We start from the raw sequence: 21,605 nt of genomic DNA on the forward strand, positions 1-21,605 counted from the left end.
GGTTTTGGAAGCCTAGAAGGAAGGAGAGAAGAGAGAGGCTTACCTCCCTGCAAAGGTGGAATTTACAGCGTTCATCTGTCATTTTTCTCAGCCAGCCTTATTCTGGATGAGCTGGTTGAACATCCATAATACAGTGACTATAATTTTTGACCCTCCTACAGATAGATTGGAATTTAAAGAAAATTCCTCAGATGTTTTTGTTGAATTGGCAAGCCTAGGCAGGCATTAGACATTTCTCTTTTTTTATCTGAAAATTTAAGCACCGTAAATATCCTTATTTGCCCCTTATTTGATCATCAGTTTTATTGAGGGCAGTTTTTGCAGAATTCTCAATTAAAGTTTTTGTCCATTCCCAGGTGACTGCCGAATTAGCCAGTTTTCAGAGATCTCATTTCATGTTTGGTTTGTTTTAGGTGTAGAATAGGAATCTTCTACAGAGTATTTCTAGTTGTTTATACCGTTGCTTTTCTCTCTGAAATAACACCAGTGTTTTCCTCCCAAATATTTCATCTCCCCACTCGACCTTGTACAGGATCTTTCAGTGTAAGTCCTAGTCTACACGTGAGGTGCAGTGGGAGGGCCTTTTCCAGCCCTCACAGCAGTAACCCACAAGGACTGTGATTCAGTAGTGACTACTGCAGTGTTTCATGCTGACAAAAATAATGGAGGGGATTTTAGAGAGATCAAACTTTAATGCATTATCATTTCATTTAGCAAGGGAAAATATCTATCTGGAACTATTGTAGTAAACTGGAAATTATAAAGCTCAACAGCCAGAACTTACTGAAGACCCAGTGGGTGTTTTCCTTGTTCTCGCTCATTCCCTCTTTTTCGATTTTGTCTCTGTCTTTGTATTCCTTTGGTAAACTTAATGTCTCCTTCCTTTGCACAGGGTGACTAAGGAAGTGGATGCTACATCTAAAGAGGCCAAATCCTTCTTCAAGCAAAATGATCAAGAAAAACCACAGGCTGACGTGCCTTCAGCTCTGCCGTCGCTCCCTGCTGGGTCGGGGTGAGTATTCTAGGCCCAGGCCCAAGTGCACCTGGCACACTGAAGAAGCTGCTCTCAGTGTGAGGACGCACCTTAACTGCAGCTGTCACCTTAGCTGCAGCTGTCATGGCTCCTTTCCTGGGAGACGAAATCATGCTGCTGCCCCGCCTTTGCTGAAATAGTTGCCAAGAGGAAAATGCGAAGGGAAATTAGCCATAGGTCTCTCATTTTATCAGCCTGAAAAAAGTGCCGATTTACAGTGCTGATCACAGGGCTGAACACATACTAAACCTTACATCTAAGAAATAATTTTTAAATGAAAATTTCAGCAGTTCTTCAGAACGTCTAATGAAGATTTGGGTTGAGTACTCCCATCCCCCAAGGACCTCAAAGAAACATAATAAGGTCAAAGCTGATTCACAAATAATTCTATTAACATATTTTCAGGAACTTCATAGTCTTTCTTCTCTCATATTTTCCATATTTCTTGAGTTATTTTTAGCTGAAGACTAGAATAGAATTCTTTCTCTCTGGAGAAAATAAAAATTCCTTTCTTCTTAGCTTATGTGTGAGACGTAAAGCCTCACAGTAAACACGAGAAGCCAGGGCTCTAGCCTGCAGAGAAGTGAATGTGGACCACACCCTGTAGGTAGCACTGATCACCTGCTGGCTCCCATGGGGAACTCTGTGTCCCTGAGGTGTTAGGGGAGAAAAGTCACCTATAGGGGCTTCTTGACCCTTCTGTCAGCATTTGCCACTTCTTCCCTCACTCCCTAAGCATACTTATGTCATTGCTTTGAACAGTGAAGTTTTTTTTACATTGAAAAAAAATCATTGGTTTTCCTATCAGATTATGAGCTTGTCTAGGACAGGCCTTGTTCATCTCTGTAGCCCTGGCTCTAAATAACACTTTGTTACACTGGTGTGCTCACCAGGGTTGCGTTTACCTGGAAGCACACCCTGAGACAAAGGTTTGAGTGAATGCAAGTCGTTAAAGTGAGAGGTGATTCCAGGAAGCCCCAGTTGGGAGGTGAAAGGTGGGAAGAAGCCAGCGCAGGGTGCGATACCCAGCAGGTAACTGCTGCTGGTGGCTGGTGCTCAGTCCTGCTGAGGAACTCAGGGAGGAAGTGAAGAACACGGCCAGGGCAAGGAGGCTGGGATATTTGTCCTTCACTGGCTCAGCTGCTTCCGCCTGTCCTCAGTCCTCAGGCAGTGAGCTGCAGGTGCTTTAGTAAGGGGCTGCTCTCGGGAGTGCCGTGGCGGTGAGCAAGGACAGGCAGCTGGAGCTATGTCCACATCTGCTCCATGCTCTTTATTTGCTTCTTACTCCAAGTATTTCTTGCCCCCCAAAGCGACTATGTGGCAGAACTCATGTAGTAGTTACACAGGAGCCAAAAAAAGGAAAAAGATTGAATGCTTGCTACGACAGTGGAAGTGTCGTAAACACCAATGAAGGCAGTGGTGGAAGGACCAGGGTAATGTGAACTGGGTTCTCCAGGCTTGGCTCAGAGGTTTTTAAGCTGTGGTTTGTAATCATCATTTAAAAGAAGTGAAATTGAATAAAAAATATTATAGTGCATCACATAGTAAGAGTAAATATTGTTCCATAACATTTTTTATTTCAGTTATTGATGTGCTTGTCACAAAATAAACTGTATTTTGAGTGCGGGTTGAGATTTTTAAAAAGTGAGGTTGTAGGCTGAAACATGTTTTTAGCCTTATAATCATTATATCATTTGAAAGGGATTCACTTCAGACCAGTGGCCTGCAGACTTCACTGACTGCTGCTCATAGTAAGGAAAACATTTTACAGTGTGTCCTAGCACACCCATAAATATAGATATGTAAAAAAGTGAATAAAAAGTCGGTAAAATAATATTTTCCTTTACTGTATATGATAAACTTTGATTTTCTATCTTACATTATGTTGAATATGTGTTATTTTTTGAAATGTTAGGACTCACTGAATTGAATTCACAATCTATTACAACCTAAATTTGAAAAAATACTACTTTAGACTACATGTGGAATTAGTCTCGCAGGCTTTTACTTGAGTTACCAGGCTTGTATCTGGTATTATTAAATAATGTCTCTTGCATTTATTAAAAGTGTTATGGTGAAAGTTACCTCTAGATTAAGTGTCTGATAGATGTAAAGGCAAATGTTCTTCTGCCTTAGGCTTCTAGCATAGTTTCATCTAGCATAATTTTTACTCCTAGCCTCCTTGGCTTTCTTAACCCTGCAGATGTCTTGGCTGATCTGACAGATACAAACAAGTTCTTTCCTTGAATATATCAGGTGCATAGGTTCAAGGTCATGACTAGCTGCACGTTTGTACATAATTAATGCTAACCCATGATGTTTAAGCCATCAGTTTGGTTATAACATGTGTTTTGTAAGGGTATGTGGTATGCAATAGTAAATTGTATCTAAGAGATAACATGAACTCCAAAGTTGGTGTTGATAGAGTTGGTGTGTGTGTGTGTGTGTGTGTGTTTGAACTTAGAAGTCAGTGTTGTGTATTTTCTTTTTTTATTTACCTTCGAAAATGGCTGGAAAAATATATTGATTCGGTAATCCAAGAGATGTTGAAGAACTTCAGCGAATGCCACTAGAGTTGCTTATCAAAATATTTTTGCAGGTGTTGTGAAAGCATTTATGCCTTGAACATAGCAATATTGTTTGTGGTGACCGTTACAAAGGTTTTGCAAAGTCAGCTATTGAAGATTTTGATTAATTAATGTTAGAAACATTTTTTGGTTGTAGTTTTTAGCAATATCCATGTTTCCATTATTTGAAAAGAAAAATTTTTATTTGTTTTTCTATTTCTTTATCATTTCTAGATTGTAACTGAAAATAAATAAAAATCATGTAATTTATTGTATAAATACAATAAATGCAAATTTGCAGTGTTTTAAATTTTTTTTTTTACATTTTAGTGCATATTAGTAATGAATGTATCTCTCAGATGCATGCGATCTATGCTGTAATTTTTTTTACCACAACCTCTGCAAGGTTAAAATAATTCCTATTGATACTTAGAGATTCTACTTGGAAACTATGTTTCAGAAAATACTCTGTTACTACAATTATGAAGATAGCTAGAGGAGGGAGAAGTGGCAGCTTAACCAGGTCAGCCTGTTGAAGTCACCAAGTCCCTCACATGGAAAGACGACTGCATTTTGTAACCAGCCTTCCTTTCTTAGAAAGATCGAATAGCCTTTTTAGGAGGAAATCTGCAGAGGTGATGTCTGCATTAGGGAGACCCAGCAGGAAACAGATGGCATCCTCAAATTAGGATACTTTGAGGAGAGTTTAATAACTCACAAAGTGATGAAAAACCACAGGGATAGCAATAGTGCGGAGTCTCTCGGGCCGGTAATAATAGTGAGGCTCCATCACCACCCTTCAGCCCCAAGAGGCAGGAGGGGGAGCAGTTTATGGCCGAGAGAGAGGGCCTCCTGACAGGAGCTAAGACCTTCACTTGAGTGATGGATCCTCCAGGGGGAAGCTGGGGGAATAAATGCCCAGATCCCTCATTCCTCCTTTCCTCCCATCTCTTGCCAGGATGCTCCATTGACCACTGAGTCTTTACAAAATTTTTTTTTAATTTATTGATTTTAGAGGGAGTGAGAGAAATATTGATTTGTTCTGCTTATTTGTGCATTCATTAGTTGACTGACCACTGAGTCTTGTGAAAGAAAAATTATTCTAACACTTGTTAAGCTGGTAAGGAAGATTTATTCAGGATTATTGCCATAGATATTAAGACTAGCACAAAAGGGGAAAGAGATCAGGCACAACTCTGAATACAGCAAAGACAGCTCAGGATTCATAGCCAAGGAGAGAATGAGAGGAGGCAGGTCAGTGGATGGAATATGACTAAGAGGAGACCTCAGGGGTGGGGGCGGGGGGGGGGTTCTTGCTGGCAGCAGGCTAGGAATTACACATCATAGGTGTTGAGGAACTTGATCAGATACTAAGAATGGGGATTCTCTTTAAACTGACTTTGCAGGATACTTGCTAAAACCCGGCTGTGTGAGCCCAGCAAGGACAGAGGCCGTGACTGAGGCCTAGTCGAAAAGAGGGCTCCAACGAGTCTGAGTAAGGCTTGATTCAGAAGAGCCTTTCGTCTGTACAGGACGGCATCTGGGCAGAGAGCGGCGTGGAGGACTTAGAGGGAATCTGGAGGGGCCAGCTGATGGAATATCTTTCAGTAGATTAATGACCTGCTGGCTCCCTTACAAAGGGGTAAAGTGAAAGTTGATCAGAATTAGGTTTTTTTTGAAAACTATAATGGAACGTAACATCACAAGGATATGTCTGCCTGAGTGAAAAAACCCTCAGAATTGTATATGAAAATGGGGACTCATTGAATTATGCAGTGTGTTTTGAATTTCTGAATAAATCTACAAGATGACCAAGGTTGGCATGATTTTTTTTGTAATATCAAAAAGCTTCTGCAGTTGTAACTGTGCTTGGGAAAAGACAGGGTCAGGAGGAAGTCAGCTGATCTAAGGTGTCTAAGTGGGCTCATTTGATCGGTGCCAACATTAGTATCTGCTGCCGGCTGCATGCGCATGGCATGGAAAGTCTTTTCAGGGGAAAAACCAATAGGAATAATCCAGTTTATTAAAAGAAATCATTCTAATATTTTTTCCACAGACTTATTTTCATTTTTAGAGTTACTTCAGTTTATAGAAATTGTCCAGCAGAAACACTTTATTTATTTATTTTTCTTCTCTCTAAACAGATTTAAGCAACACAGGAAAACCAGAGCAACAGAGTGAAACATCCTGTCCCACATCCTTTGCTAGCAAATAAGAGCAGATTCACAGGAGCAAATGTTTATAACTGAAAATGCATTTCCTTCACATGTTTAAAATAGAACACTGCTTAGGCTATAAAAAGCTGAAGTTTATGCTTTGGGAGTGGAGTAAACCGAACATCCAATTTTAATTAGAGGCCCAAATTAGAGACGACAAGAAGCACTCTCTACCTTTGGTTTAGAAAGCACAATGCTCAGTGTGTTCAAATTCCCATAGTTTTGTTACTCTAAACTCTTGATCCACTTCACCCCCAACCCCAGACACCCCTCTATCCTCATTACCAATACTGTTGGCCACTTACGTCCTGCTTCTCTCAGCATTTGTGGGTATCTGGCTGGTCAGCCTTCAACTGCACATTTACTAGTTAGCCTTATTCCAGCAGTGGGCTACTGGTGGACTTTTAGCCTCATTGAAGTTTATAACCCTAGCCATAGGCACTAACTTGTTTAATTAAGGGCTTTTTATTTAGTTACCTCCTTATACAGGGTTGGGCAAAAGTAGGTTGAAACCATCCATTATTACCTAAAAGATAAACCATAAGTAAGGATACGAAATGACAATAATAAAAGGGCAAATAATACAAATAAATCATAGTTATTAATAAGTAAATAATAATACAAGAATAAACTCTGTGTTTTGTGTACTCACAACTGTAAACCCAGTTTTGCTCACTCCTGTAGATTGGGATTGACCTAAAAAAGGGAGAGGGGGCTTTATTGTGAAGTCTCAAATAGTATCGTGGGTGGTCTCAGTTTAGCAGTGTTTGCCCCAAAGATGCAAGAGAGAGAATTGATCACAGTGTCATAATAAAAATAGAAGACCCAGACTAAAGACTTGAGAAGACAGTAGTAATGCCTGACTTTCTGAGGTTTATCAGTATTCAGCCTAATGACCGGTCAGCTCCCAGGAACCTAATTTATACAACAGAGTCTTCCTGTCTGACCAGTTAATCTCTGCCAAACTCCCTGGATGTGACTTAATATGACTTTGTTGGCTTTTTAAAGTTTTTAAATTTTTCAGTATATGTAGTGTTTTGATAGAGAGCATTGAACATTTCACTTAAAGTAACAAAAATCTGGTATTGCTGTAATATTAGGTGGAAATGGTTCTATGTATATCAGAAGCTCTAACTAGGAAGATCAATTAGACCTCTGACCTATGTTAATTGTTTTTTAGGCTCTTTTTAGAAAATATTTTATTTATTTTTAAGTATTAGACGTGAAGATTTTTTGAAAGATTTTATTTATTTATTTTTTAGAGAGAGGGAAAGAGAGGGAGAAAGAGGGGGAGAGAAACATCAGTGTGCAAGAGATACATCGTTCAGTTACCTCCCACATGCCCCCAACTGGAGACCTGGCCCGCAACCCAGGCATGTGTGCTGACTGGGAATCAAACTGGAGACCTTCTGGTTCTCAGGCCAGGGCTCAATCCACTGAGCCACACCAGATAGGACAGGCTCTTTTATTTTTAAAGGGGTTGCCTTCATGTTGAGAGGAGCATTTCAAAGTTAATACAGTATTTACATCAACAACAACAAAAGACAAGCTACAATCTGACTTTACCTTCTGGTTTGATGCTGTCATGAAATGCCTGACCAGTCAGCCTGTGTCTGCCTGTGCCTGATGAATAGATGCAGGTGACCCTTGAACAACCCAAAATTAGGAATGTTGCCTGCCCAGGAATAAAATTCAAGTATAACTTAAATTTGCTCTCTGCATGTACAGATTCTCAACTCCAGTTGACCCTTAAACAGTGTAGGTTTGAACTGCTTGGGTCAGTTGAAAAAAATTCATGTATAAGGGGACCCACGCAGTTCAAACCCACATTGTTTGAGGGTCAACGGAACATGTTGAGATTGTTTAATGCCTTAGGGAATGACCGTTCCAGAAGAGGAAGATCAGCTTATTTCACTAACTATCATGAGTGAGAGCTTATTGGTCATCGTAATAATTAAGATAATTAGAATGAAGTAGGTATTCTAGCAGATGTAACCTATGATATTTTTTGGACCCTAGTCTATATGAGAACAAAGTGGTATTTGCAAATTTAATAATTTTAAATGTACTTTTTTCCCCTCTAAAAACAGCTTTTTTGAGCTGTTTTTATTTATTCAACAACTTAAATTTTACAGTTCCTTGGCTTTAAGCATATTCATAGAGTTGTGCATTCATAAAGCTATGCAACCATGAAAAGTTTTTACCACCCCCATAAGAAATGCACTCACTCTTCACTTCCGTCCCCACCTCTCTTTCCCACTTCTAAGTTAGCATTAATCTATCTTCTGTGTCTAGATTTGCCTTTTGGACATTTCCTATACATGGAAACGTACAATATTTTTAATCCTTTTGTGTCTGGCTGCTTTGACTTAGTATTTTGTCCTCAAGGTTCATTCATATGTCTGTACTTCATTCATTATGGCCAAATAATATTTCATGTATGAATATCCCACATTTTGAAGTTTATTAGTTGATGGACATAGGTTTGTTTCCACTTTTGGTTGTTATAAATAATACTTCTGTGAACATTCATATACAAGTTTTTATATGTACATACATTTTTAGGTCACTTGGGTATGTACCAAGGTGTAGAATTGCTGAGTCATATGGTAACTCAAATATGGTCTTGAATGGGAGAGTGAGTGAGCCATAAGAGAAAAATCTAGGAGTGTTAGTGCCCTAGGGACTTGGGTACCTAGATTTCTTCCACCGTGATTTGAAGCATGTGCAGTTCTGTATGAAAGTTCCTGCTGTGGGAAGAAAGAGATTGATGGAAAACTAATATCTAGCAACACTATACAAGCCATGGCTACAGAAAAGGGAAGGCAGTTTTCTTCTGTTGTGGTGAATTCTAGAAGTAAGGAGAGGGAATTAGGCCTTGATTTGTTCCCACAAGCACCTGTGAGCTTTCTATTTAGTGAGATTTCTTGTTAGATGATAATTTGGGATTTTGGTTTTAGTTGACTCTGAGCTGTCCCTGTCCTTAGTCTGTTACTCTTTGTAAACAGATGTTCTTGACCCTCCCACTAACTTTGAATTTAACTTTGTTATTCTTAGCAAATGCGGTACTGCCAGTAAGAGGTGTTCAGAAATGTGGGGTGACATATTTTGGTTGTCATAGGACTTGAGACCACTGGTAGGGTTCAGAGATACTAAATATCATCTACTGCTTAAGACAATTTGTCCAGAGAATTTTCTTTTCCAAAATGCCAGCAATGTCCCCTTTGAGACACATTGTGTTAGGAAGCTGCAGTCCTTGGTTGGCCAGTGTTTAAAAATCAGGAGAGTTGACATAAAAATCTGGATTATTGGCTTTTCTTCAGACATGAGAAGTTGTGCCACGGCCCTCCCTCTTTCCTTACAGCAGCAGTGAACTGGAGCAGAGTGGACAGGGCTTGCCCTTCTCTGGTCCCTGCCCAGCCGCTTCCCTCCTCTGCTACCTGCCTGGTTCCTGTAGTCAGTGTTTCACACCCCGAGATGGCAAGTTCCCCTTCAGTGACCAGATCAGTTTCTGTTGGAACCAGTTCATTAGATTAAATGTCAGACCTATTATCTTCCCACAGTGCAGGTTAAACATTTCCTTGCCTTTTTTAAGAAAACTATGTAGCTTCTGTTGACAACTTACCGAATTTAAGGCACAGTGCTACATGCATTTTGGGATTCCAGTCCAGATCTATTTGAGACCAAAGCCTAGGCTCTCTGCCACTGTGCCACGCCCTCTTCCTTACCCTCCTAATTGGCCTTATATATTAAAAAGCATCTTTCTTTAGTTTTATAACTGATGAAGGACTCTTTGAAAGCTATTTCATATTTTGTTATTTTTGAAGGAAGTGAGATGACTGTTTCCTCCTTTTTCTTTTGTAAGGCTTTTCCCCATTGGCTATGGCCAGTCCGGGTTTCCACTATTTCAGTGTCATTCCTATCTCATGAAATTTAAGGGGCTAGCATGATTTAAAACTTGAGTTCCAGTTATGTTCGTACGTTGATAATCTCTTAATAGTCAACAAGGAAGCTGTGGACAAGATGTGTCAGCTGGGGAATCATGGCTGTCGCTGTCTGGTGGTGAACTCCGGTCTGAGTCCTCGAGGTAGGCAGCATGTGTGAGGGTGTTGCTGAGGGAATCAGACAGGAGAGACCCTCACCATCTTGGGTTAAGTGCCTTTCTTCTGGCAGCCATTTGTTCTGGATAGGACTAGCTAGAAATAGCTTTTAAGAGGCCAAGCTAGTAACTCAAAGAATCATGGAGAGACTAGTGGTATTCTTTTATTTTTGTTGTTGGGGGTAGGGGAAATATCTGTGACTTGAATCAAGCAATGAAGTGCATGCCAATGTGAGCATCTCAGTGAGATCCTGAACATAGAAAAGCTTTCAAAGCAAGAACTTTTTCCATTTGTGGTCACCAGAATAGGGTAACCTGTGTCAATTTGGATTGAATACTTACAGCAAATATGAACCTAGGAAGTGTCTCTAGTGGTTTTCAAGATTGCCTGGAATTGAACATATTCTGGTGTTCTCAGAAAATCTGATGAGGAGATAGACTTTATTGCACAATGCACCCCTTTTCCTTTGGCCTTAAATTATAGTCCCAACAAGTTTCAAATATCTGAGTTTAAGAGCCACATACCTATATCTGTTATAAACTTTTAAAACTTTATTTTTATATATATTTTTATATATATAAAAATATAGTTTTATATATATAAAACTTTATATATATTTTTAAGATTTTATTTATTTATTTTTAGAGAGAGGGAAAGAGAAAGAGAGGGGGAGAAACATCAATGTGTGGTTGTCTCTTGAGCACCCCCTACTGGGGACCTAGCCCGCAAATCAGGTATGTGCCATGACTGGGAATCAAACTGGCAACCCTTTGGTTCACAGGCTTGTGCTCAACCCACTGAACTACACCAGCCAGGGCTATTTTGTTATATTTCTATACCCTTGATTGTACCAAATTTTTCTTGGTGTGAATTATGAGTTAGTAAAGTGATTTGGGCACATCTTGGGAATGTAGGGAAGAATAGAAAAAATAGGTAGCTGAAGTTACAATGTTCACAATGTTTACTCAGTGTGATAATAGGAAATTTATTTTTTTTAACCCTCCATTCCCCCTGCCCTTCGCCCCCCTCCACCAAGCACCTGGCCACCTTCACCACATTGTTTTGTGTGTCCGTGGCCTTTGCATGTATGTACTTTAGCTAATCTCTGCCAGCCGCCACCCCTCTGAGATCTGTCAGTCTGTTCCCTGTGCCTATGCCTCTGGTTTTATCTTGCCCATCAGTTTATTTTATTAGATTAATAAGAAATTGGCTTAGAAACAAGGATATGGAGGCTTCCATTTAAGGTCAAAATTGTGATGTTCTAGGAATGAAATGGGAATACTTTCATTTTACTAATGAAATCACTGAATTTCACTAATTTATTGACTTAATTGTTGCATGCGTTTTAGCATCTCTTAGTGTTACACTAGAGGGCAGAATCCTCCCTGAAAAGGAGGATTCTTGTCTTTGGCAAGATTCCAGGAAGTGGAAGCATGAGCAAGGTCTGGTGTGTGAGCACTGCACATTTTTCTTTGGCTAATTAGGTTAGTCTTTTGGAATGAGAGTTGTATGAGTTATATAGTTTCTACGTTTTTCTTTTATTAGAATTTGTTTTGTTTTCAACTCTACCATTATGTTTAGAAAGTAAAGATGATTTTTCTTTTCTCATTTTTCTTTGATATATGAAGCTTTTATTGTTGGTTTTGTTTTTGTTGTTTTACTGCAAATAAGAAAGTAAAAATGACCCATAGCCCCACCGCTTAAATTTTTTCAGAAAGCAGGCAGTGAAATCTTCTTGCTACCTGCCTTTTCTTCATTCCCAGCCTCAGAGGAGTATTGTTGTTAACTGGTTATCAGTTTTGTGCAGATTTTTCTTAATTCTATGCTAATATATTGTTATCATATATACATTAAAACAGAAATGAACTCACTCTATGTTAGTCTGCAGCTTGCATGTTTACTTGCAGTCTACGCTGGGCATCTTGCCAGGCTCAGTATAAACACCTCCATTTTTTATGCCTGCATGCCATTTCATCATGTGAATATTCTCTAATTTGAATAGCCATTCCTTTATTGAACATGAGCTTTCCAATTTTTAGTTATGAGTAATTCTGTAATAATTCTTTGTGCACATTTTTTATGTTGTGCTATTTTTTTTGGAGGATAGATTCTTAGAAGTGTGGTTGCTGGATCATCAAATGTGTGTGCGCTGTGAATCCTAATAGATATTGCCAGTTAGGCAACACCCGTTTGAAATCGCCCAGTGTTACGTGAGGGCCCCTTTCGGCACACCGTTACCAGTCATCATCAGCGTTTTCTCCACAATCATTATGTTAACTGGACCGTCACAGACTGCTGGTTTGAGTTGTGGCCTGAAATTTCCCTTCCCTTGAAAACATGTACCAAAAACATACCTTTTTTTTTTTTTTCAAGAATTAAACTAATGCTACATTTTTGTGTGCTTGTCAAGTGTTAAAAAAAGAACAAGATTTTGGGTATTGCCTATAGATAGTCGCCATCCCGCATCAAATCACCAGAGTTAATTCAGTCATTTAAGAAGTCAGATAAAATTCTGAGTTTTATAAACCCTGAGAGAAATTGTGAGCCAGTTTAGGGACTGTATACATCCTTTAAAATGTGGTGCTGCTTCTCTCTCAGGTCCTTAGTGTTGGAAGTTACTATGTATTTCCAAATGTTTAAACATCAGTGAAGAATGTCATTTGTCCAAAGTATAACAATCAGTGTTCTGATCAAGTTTTGAGGTGGGTAAAATTTTAATTTGGAGTGGGGATTTTTTTTTATGGGAGAGGCTTAGCAGCTGTGCTCTAATTATTTTGGTCGGGGATTGAAAAGCAAGCTGATCTGAAGTTCAACATTTACTATATTCAGTTGTTTAGCCCTGGATTCTTGCCCAAACCCTGTTACCCAAGGGTACCTATGACAAATTTCAGTTGAAATAATTTAAGCTTTTAAACTGGGTTAATACTTCCATATTGTTGAGAAAATAGAAAAGCTGAACAAGTCTTCATTTTAGATCTAGTAATTCTGGGTGCTTATGACCATGAAAAAGTCACAGCCTTTTGATTTTTAGCCTTTCCTTGACTTTAAAATGTGGTACAGTTTCAATGGCTGCTAATTTGTGAATGAGCAGGAAAAAAAACCCATTCTTTGCATTGATTTCTACTTTAAATTGGGATCCTTTAGCCCCAGCTGCCTGTGAGATGGTGAGCTTTAGGAGGCAGAAACCAAAGGAGGAGAGTTTCCTCTACAGTCAGAGTATAACATGACTTATTGGACCAGAAGTGAGAATTAGAAAGATCGAGGTAATACCACGTACCAAACGCTCTTGATCTTGGTCTTTTGTCTGGTATAACTAGCTTCAAAGAAAAGATTTGAGGGAAACTTCCCTTTAGAACAGTAACCACAGACATCATGTCTGTGTCCCAGCCATGTTTCTGTGCTGTGCTGCGGGTTAACTAAATCCAAGTTTTTGATATAATTTCAGAAAGTCATTCCGATTTAGCTTACATTGGACTAGTCTGAACCTCATTTTCTCAGTCTTGATGTGGTGAAGCCAGCTTTCCTATTGGGTTAACTTGGGTCAGCTGTGTGTTTTATACTACAAGGATGAGTCGCGCAGGATTTCAGCTCTGTGAAGGCTTAGATTATGAAGTATCTGTCTTTATGAGATTGGAGCTATACTTTTTTAAAACTCCTTTGAAATAGGACTTTGTTTAACACTTTAATGAAAACAAAGGATCATTGTTTTCCAGGTATAGAAGGGAAAGTTTGTGATTTAAGGCTTTTATTTTCCTTACATTTTATCAATCACTGAGGACATTGATTGGTTGGCAGTGGAAAATAGAACACAACTCCTTTCTCCCAATATGATGTGTCATCTAATTATGATACACTACCTCTGGACACCCCTTTCTGGTAAGACTGGTGTGCCTCTGAGCTTTCTGCTGCCATCTTTTCTATACTTGTTTAGAGTTTTCCCAAGATTCACAGGCCTCTTCTCTTTATACATTTAATAATAGCATTCATCTGCTCCAATAGTTTTAGCCATCTCTTCTCTGTGGGCGATTTTCTGCTCTGTTCTTCTAGTACTGCCTTTCTCCTGAGCCCCAGACCCGTATTTTCACTGCTTAGTAGAAATTTCTTCTGAATTCCCTTAACACCACATTGGTCCAACATTTAATTCATTATCTCTTAAATTCTCCCATTTTGCAAAGCTGAAGAAACACAGCATATGAAGTAAAGTAGCTTGTCTAGGAGGGAGAGCCTAGATTAGAATCTAAGGCTTCTTTCCAATCTAGTGTCCTCATCTGCTGGGCCAAACTGCTGGTGTACCACTGGGGAAAAGCAGTGGACCACCACTGCTCCTTTGTCACTCAGGTGCCAGCCTCAGTCCACCTTCAGCGCCTCCCATTCATCCCCCACCTCCCCTTACCCAACTGCCACTGACTCCTTTTAATTTCACCTTCAAAATGTCCATACTCACTTATATCTTCCCCTCCCTCTCTTCTTCCTCTTTCCTGTGTGTTTTATCTTCATTCCCATTGCCTTTTTTCTGGGTCTTCCTTTGAAGCATCTATCTTCATGAAATTGGATTTTTTTTTTTTTTTTGTCTTTTGAAAGGTTTGGGATGCCGTAATTGTTTCCTCAGTTACTTGAACCCTGTGGTCCCTCTTCCTGTATCCACCCTCCATGCCACTGCTGGGATAATTCAGCAGAGATTTCATTTAGATCATGTCACTTGCTCAAAAATTTGATCCCTCACTTCCGGCCAAGATGGAGGCATAGGTAGACACACTGGCCTCCTCGCACAACCAAAATAAAGTCAACAACAACTTAGAAACAAGATAACAACCAGATCTGACAGAAAATTGAGTAGGTATGGAAGTCGGACAACCAAGGAGTTAAAATATACACATTCATCCAGACCAATAGGAAGGGCGGAGTTGGGCAGCCGGGCGGAGAGGGGTCGAGGCACAAAAAGCGGTGGCACTGGACGAGTAACGCATCCTGGGCGTGTAAGGCATCCCGGGTGCATAAGGCAACTGAATGCAAGACCGCAGAGGGCAGACCCATCGAGGTGGCAACTGTGAAGCAAGGCACTGCGCACAAGGCACCTGGCTGTCCGGGCCACATTCACGTGCAGATAAACCAGGTGAAATTGGGCAGCGAGACAGACCGCTCAACCCAGGGTCCCAGCGCCAGGAAATAGAAACTGGGACACTGATTGAAAACACCTGTGGGGGTTGAAGCGCAGGAAGAGACTCCCAGGCTCGCAGGAGAGTGCGTTGGAGAGACCCACGGGGTCCTAGAATGTACACAAGCCCATCCACACGGGAATCGGCACCAGAAATACCCAGTTTGCTTGGGAGAAGTGGCGGAAGGGACTGAAATCCAACTACGGAGAGAGGAGCAAGCGCCATTGTTTCCTCTCAGACCCTGCCCCCACATACAGCTTTACAACCTAGCAACTGGGTTGCCCCGCCCTGGAGAACACTTAAGGCCCCGCCCCTCACACATAACAGGCCGACCAGACCCTCCCCCCCACCCCAAATGGTGCAAATCAAAGTCCCAGAGCCAATACTTTTAAGCAACCAAGAGATAGCCAACCTATCAGATGCACAGTTCAAAGCACTGGTGATCAGGATGCTCATAGAATTGGTTGAATCTGGTCACAAATTAGGTGAAAAAAATGAAGGCTACAATAAAAGAAATGAAGGAAAATGCACAGGGAACCAATAGTGATGGGAAGGAAACTGGGATTCAAAATAATAGAGTGGACCAGAAGGAAGAAAGAAACAACCAAACAGAAAAGAATGGAGAAATAAGAATTCAAAAAAATGAGGAGAAGCTTAGGAACCTCCAGGACATCTTTAAACATTCCAACATCTGAATTATAGGGGTGCCAGAAGGAGAATAGCAAGACAAAGAAATTGAAAACTTATTGAACAAATAATGAAGGAGAACTTCCCCAATTTTGCAAACAAAATAGACTTCCAGGAAGTCCAGGAAGCTCAGAGAGTCCCAAAGAACTTGGACCCAAGTAGGAACACACCAAGGCACATCATAATTACATTAGCCAAGGTAAAAATGAAGGAGAGAATCCTAGAAGCAGCAAGAGATAAGGAGACAGTAACCTACAATGGAGTTCCCATCATACTGTCAGCTGATTTCTCAAAAGAGACCTTGCAGGCAAGAAAGGGCTGGAAAGAAGTATTCCAAGTCATGAAAGGCAAGGCCCTACATCCAAGATTTCTCTTCCCAGCAAAGCTTTCATCTAGAATGGAAGGGCAGATAAAGTGCTTCTCAGATTAGGTCAAGTTCAAGGAGTTCATCATTACCAAGCCCTTATTTTATGAAATGTTAAAGGGTCTTATCTAAGACAAAGAAGATAAAAAACATGTATAGTAGAATGACAGCAAACTCACAACTATTAACTATCACACCTAAAACAAAAACAAACTAAGCAACCAACTAGAACAGGAACAGACCTCAGAAATGGAGATCGCATGGAGAGATAGCAACAGGGGAGTGGGAGGAGGAGAGAGGGGGAAAGGTACAGAGAATAAGTAGCATAGATGGTAGGTAGAAAATAGACAGGGGGAGGGTAAGAATAGTATGGGAAATGTAGAAGCTAAAGAACTTATGACACATGGACATGAACTAAAGGGGGGAATGTGGGTGGGAGGGGGTGTGCAGGGTGGAAGGGAGTGAAGGGGGGAATGGGGCAATTGTAATAGCATAATCAATAAAATATATTTTAAAAATTTTGATCCTTGTTTCCTACTTTATTAAGCTCACATTCTTTAGCCTGGTAATAGTGAACACCGTACTTTAGCTCTGACCAATCACACCTTTTTTTGAGTTATTTTACTTGACAGCCAGAAAGTTCTTTCCCTCTTTCCACCATCTTTCTGTGTCATCATGATGGTGTGCACGAATGTCGTGGCTGATGCTCTCCAGAGTGTCGACAGTGGCAAAAAGAGAGGCAAATGCCAGGCTATTACTAGGCCGTGCTCTAACTGTGATGTTTCTATCTGAAACGTCATCGTACAGTTTCTAACTGTGATGATGAAGCGTGGTTACATTGGTGAATTTTAAATTATTGATGACCACAGAGCTGGGAAGATTTCAGGTGCTATCTCTTTGAATATTGCCTCTACATTCTATGATCTCCTTCTAGAACTTAAGTTAGGTATATGTCTTCTCATTCTCATGAGATTCTCATGAGATCTTCTCATTCTATTCTTCGTATCATTTCACTTCTCTGTGGTATTTTCTATCTCATTATTTCTCTTGAGTTGCCTTCTGGCTGTTACCTATGTCCATTTCTTTACATTTTCTTCAGCTGTGTCTAATCTGTTTTAACTTGTCCACTGAGTTTAATTTCAGTGACTAAATTTTCTATTTCTAAAAATTCTAGTTAGTTGATTTTCAAATTTGCTTGGTTTTTTTCCCCATAGAACCTTATTTTTATAGTTTTGTGGTTTCCTTTTATATTTGTAATTTTAAGTATACTTCCTTTATAGTTGCTTTCTCTGATGGTTCTTTTTCTTTATTTTATTTTTTTTAATTTTATTTATTTATTTATTTATTTAGATTTTTTTGTTTTATTTATTTTTTAGAGAGGAAAGGGAGGGAGATAGAGAGAGATAGAGATAGAGAGAGAGACATCAATGTGCGGTTGCTGGGGGTTCTGGCCTGCAACCCAGGAATGTACCCTGGCTGGGAATCGAACCTGGGACGCTTTGGTTCCCAGCCCGCACTCAATCCACTGAGCTACGCCAGCCAGGGCAAATTTTATTTATTGTTATAGAGGGGAAGGGAGGGAGAAAGAGAGGGAGAAACATATATCAGTGTGTGGTTACCTTGCACACCCCCTTCTGGGGCCCTGGCCTGCAACCCAGGCATATGCTCTGACTGAGAATCACACCAGCAACCTTTTGGTTTGCATGCTGGTGCTCAGTCCACTGAGCCACTCCAGCCAGGGCTCTGATGGATCTTTTATCAGAAGTTCTTGGGGTTCTGAAGCTGTCTTTATTAGCTGACTTCCTTATAATAGATTGTTTCCTATTGTGTTTAGTAATTTTGTTTTACTGATTTTAAACAAGATTTTATCTGTGGGGTAATCTCATATGGCCTGCAGTGAAGTTATATTTCTCTCAAGTGGAGATGAATTTCCTTCTTCTAGATGCCCCGGGTTAGGCTAATTTTTATGTTAATTTCTTGCTTTGTAGTTCCTGGAACATTGAGGTATTATAATTGGAATAATTCTGAGCCACAAATTCCTGTGATAACAGGCCCAGTTGTCAGGAGATACTTTTTTCCTCTATTCCCTATAGCCCAAGCAGAGAGAAGCTTGCTTGTCTGCTTCCCAGGCTGTTAGGTGAATGTTTTCTAGTCCTTTCCCTGAGGATGCATAGAATTTCCACTTTATTTAGAGTTTTAGTTCTAGGCTTCCATCTTATGTAAGCCTAAGGCCAGTCCAGTTATTATGTGGACAACAACCCCAGGTCGGAAGTTATTGAAACTTCTTCCCCTATCCTGCCCACTCCCCTGTAGCTAGTGTATCAGCTCATGTGCCGCTACTGTGATTTTCAGTTCATTTTTGGATCCTGGCACCCTGAGGGTTTTCTTTCTGTCTTGTGAATTTAACTGCACATTTGAAATAACTTCTGGTGTATTTTATCAAGCATTTCTAGGTCTTTATGTGGGAAATGTTTAGGTTACGTTAAACCTGTGTCTTGCCTGGTGCTGGAAGTTCATTGTGAGCGCTGTAAGGGCAGATACCCTATATTGCTTTGTAGTGTCTTTCCTTACAACTAGTACAGAGTGGTTCATTATATTTGATTAGTTTGAAGTGACATGAAAAAAAATATTTCTGACCACTCTGAGCATAGGAAGGAATACCTACCTTTTGAAATACATTTAATGACTTATTTTTCATATTCGATATGAGCTGCTGCTTCTCCTAAGACCTGTTGGTCTTCACCATTAAAATACTGTGTTTCTTACACATCTGGTGCTTTTTCTTCTCTCCTTTAAGCTGTTTACATTGTTCCTGTTGTTGGTTTTCCTTATTCTGTTCAAGCAGTTTAGGAATATTTTTTGGCATGACCTCTAAAATATACTTAAGTTTTCTTATGTGAAATTCCCTCATAATCTTGTCAGTTTACTTGACACCCCAGTCAGCTCCATCTTAATGTTTATTTTGAAAATCTTTGCCCCCATTATTGTGAACCTTCTTTCTGTCTAGTGTCTGACCTCCTCAGAGATCCTTCAAAAACCTCATAGATGTCACCCTTTATGGGAGGCAAGGAGCTGAAAATTCAAAACCTTTGATTTCCAAGCCTCTTTTGCAGCTAATTTTCAGTCCGGAACCTTGGCTTCATGAATCAGACATGTGCCCAAGATTTTGAGTCCAGGGCTAGAGAGGCAGAGTCAGGGAACTCCAAAAATCTTGGGCCCTCTCGGGGTGCCCACTGTAACATGGCACAGCCGCCTTGACGGCAGCATCCCCACCCGCCTAGGTCTGATGTGGCCTCGGAGCTTGGTTCTTGAGTCTCCTGGATTTTGTGAGTAACCCAATACTTCTTTTTTAAATTGAGGTTTTTATTTTGAGGGATTATAGTCTTATATGCAGTTGTGTAATATAATACAGAGATATTCCTGAACCCTGGACCCAGTTTCCCCCTATGGTGACATCTTACAATATCACAGCCAGGATAATGTCATTGAAACAATGAAGACAGGAGAACATTTCCAATCCACTAGGGTCCCTTGCGTTGCTTCTGTAACCACACCCACTTTCCTCCTGTCCCCAATTCTGGCGGCCACTAATCTGTTCTCTATTTCTGTAATTTTGTCATTTCAAGAATGTTAAGTAAATAGAAGCATAAGGGTATATGACCTTTCAGGTGGCCCTTTTTTCACTCTGTGTAGTAATAGTTTGTTCCTTTTCATTATTGACTCCTTTTCTGTGGTATTGATGTACCAGCATTCATTTCACCATTCATTGAAGGATATCTGTGTTGTTTCCAGTTTGAGGCTATTAGAAATAAAGTGTTATAAATATTTGTGTACAGGTTTTTTGTGTGAGCATAAGTTTTCTATGACAAATTATGAGAAGCTTAGCTGCCTATTCAGCATAAATTTATTATCTTACAAATTTGTAGATCATCAGAATTCCAACATGGGTCTCACTGCTAAAATCAAAGCAGTCTAAGTTCCTCATGATTACAGGACTAAGGTCCTGACTTCTGTCTGTCAGCTAAGGACCAGTCCTAGCTTCTAGAGACCATTCCTGTTCCTTGGCTCATGGTCCCCTTCAGTCGAGATCAGCTGTATTCAAGGTGGTATGGCTGTAGACTCATGGCCGCCTTCAAATGTCAAAGCTGGTTGATTCCCTCTCAAGCTATGAGTCTCTATTCCTTCCATCTAATGTCTCTGACCCAGCTGAGAAAGATTTTGTGCTTTCAAGAATTCCTGTGATTAGATCAGAGCCCAGATAATCTAGGATTACCTCCCCCATCTCATAGTCCATTCCATTAACCACATCTGCACAATCCTCTTTGCTGTGTAAGGTAACTAACTTACCGATTCCAGAGGGATAGGGAGGCATTAATCTGCTTACCACAATTAAAATTTCATTTCTCAGAGGTAAGTTCTCTGAGGGGGGTGGAGTTGCTGGGTTATTTGGTAGCTGCATGGATAGTTTTTATTAGAGACTGCCAAGCTTTTCTAGAGGGGCTGTACCATTTTACATATGTACCTGCAGTGTGTAAGGGACCCAGTTTCTTATTGTCACTATTTTTTATTTAGCCATCTGGTAGGTGTGTAGTGGTACTTCATTATGATTTTGTTTATATTTTCCTAATGGATAGTGGTAGTAAGTATCTTTGCATGTGCTCTTTGGCCATGTATATATCCTCTTTGGTAAAGGGACTGTTCATGTCTTTTGCCCATTTTCTAATTGAGTCATTTAAACTTTTTATTATTGAGTTTTAAGACTTCTTTATATAGTCTGGCTATTAGTAATTTATCAGGTACGTGGTTTGCAAATATTTTCTCCCAGTGTATAGCTTTTCTTACTCTTTTTAAGGGGATCTTTCAGACAGCAGTTGTCTTTATTTTGATAAAGTTTGGTTCATCAATTTTGTTTTGCCTTTTGTTGATAGTACTTTTGATGTCAAGTCTAAGAATTCTTTGCCTAGTCTTAAGTCTTACAGATTTTCTCCTTTGCTATTTCCTAAACATTTTATAGTTTTATGTTCTATATTTAGCTCTATGATTCTTGTTGAGTTCATTTCTGTATAAGGTATGTGATTTCAATCAAAGTTAATTTTTTTGCCTTTGCTGCCTATTTGGAGCACCATTTATTGAAAAGGCCATCAGATTGCTTTTTCACCTTTTCATTGAGCTGCTTTTGTACTTTTGTCAAGAAACAGTTGGGCACATTGTGTGGGTCTGTCTATTTCTGGGCTCTCTTTTGTTCCATTGACGTGTCTGTCCTGTTCCAATGACACACAAAGTTGATTACTGACTTAAGTAGCAAGTCCTGAAATTTGGGAAACTGATTCCTCCTGCTTTATTAGTTCTTTTAAAAAGTGGTTTAATTCTAGTTTCTTTCCCATTTTATGTAAATTTTAGAATAATTTTGTCTGTATCTAAAAACACTGAGATTTTGATAGGAATTGATTCATTCTACTGTTGTTGGAGAATACACTTGTTA

At 39.8% G+C, this 21,605-nt stretch overlaps 1 protein-coding gene across 2 annotated transcripts in view; it reads left to right on the plus strand.

Moving 5' to 3' along the window:
• The window catches only part of CFDP1 (craniofacial development protein 1), a 107,298-nt gene that overhangs the window by 24,875 nt on the left and 60,818 nt on the right, over positions 1–21,605 (plus strand). For both annotated transcript variants that reach the window (XM_045818835.1, XM_045818836.1), the window contains one exon: positions 893–1,012. In XM_045818835.1, the coding sequence (XP_045674791.1) occupies positions 893–1,012 (120 nt within the window). The remainder of the gene's footprint in view (positions 1–892; positions 1,013–21,605) is intronic.

Source organism: Phyllostomus hastatus, unplaced genomic scaffold (genome assembly GCF_019186645.2).
Source record: "Phyllostomus hastatus isolate PE091 unplaced genomic scaffold, TTU_PhHast_1.1 phas_scaffold_345, whole genome shotgun sequence".
In the NCBI taxonomy this organism is placed as follows: domain Eukaryota; kingdom Metazoa; phylum Chordata; class Mammalia; order Chiroptera; family Phyllostomidae; genus Phyllostomus; species Phyllostomus hastatus.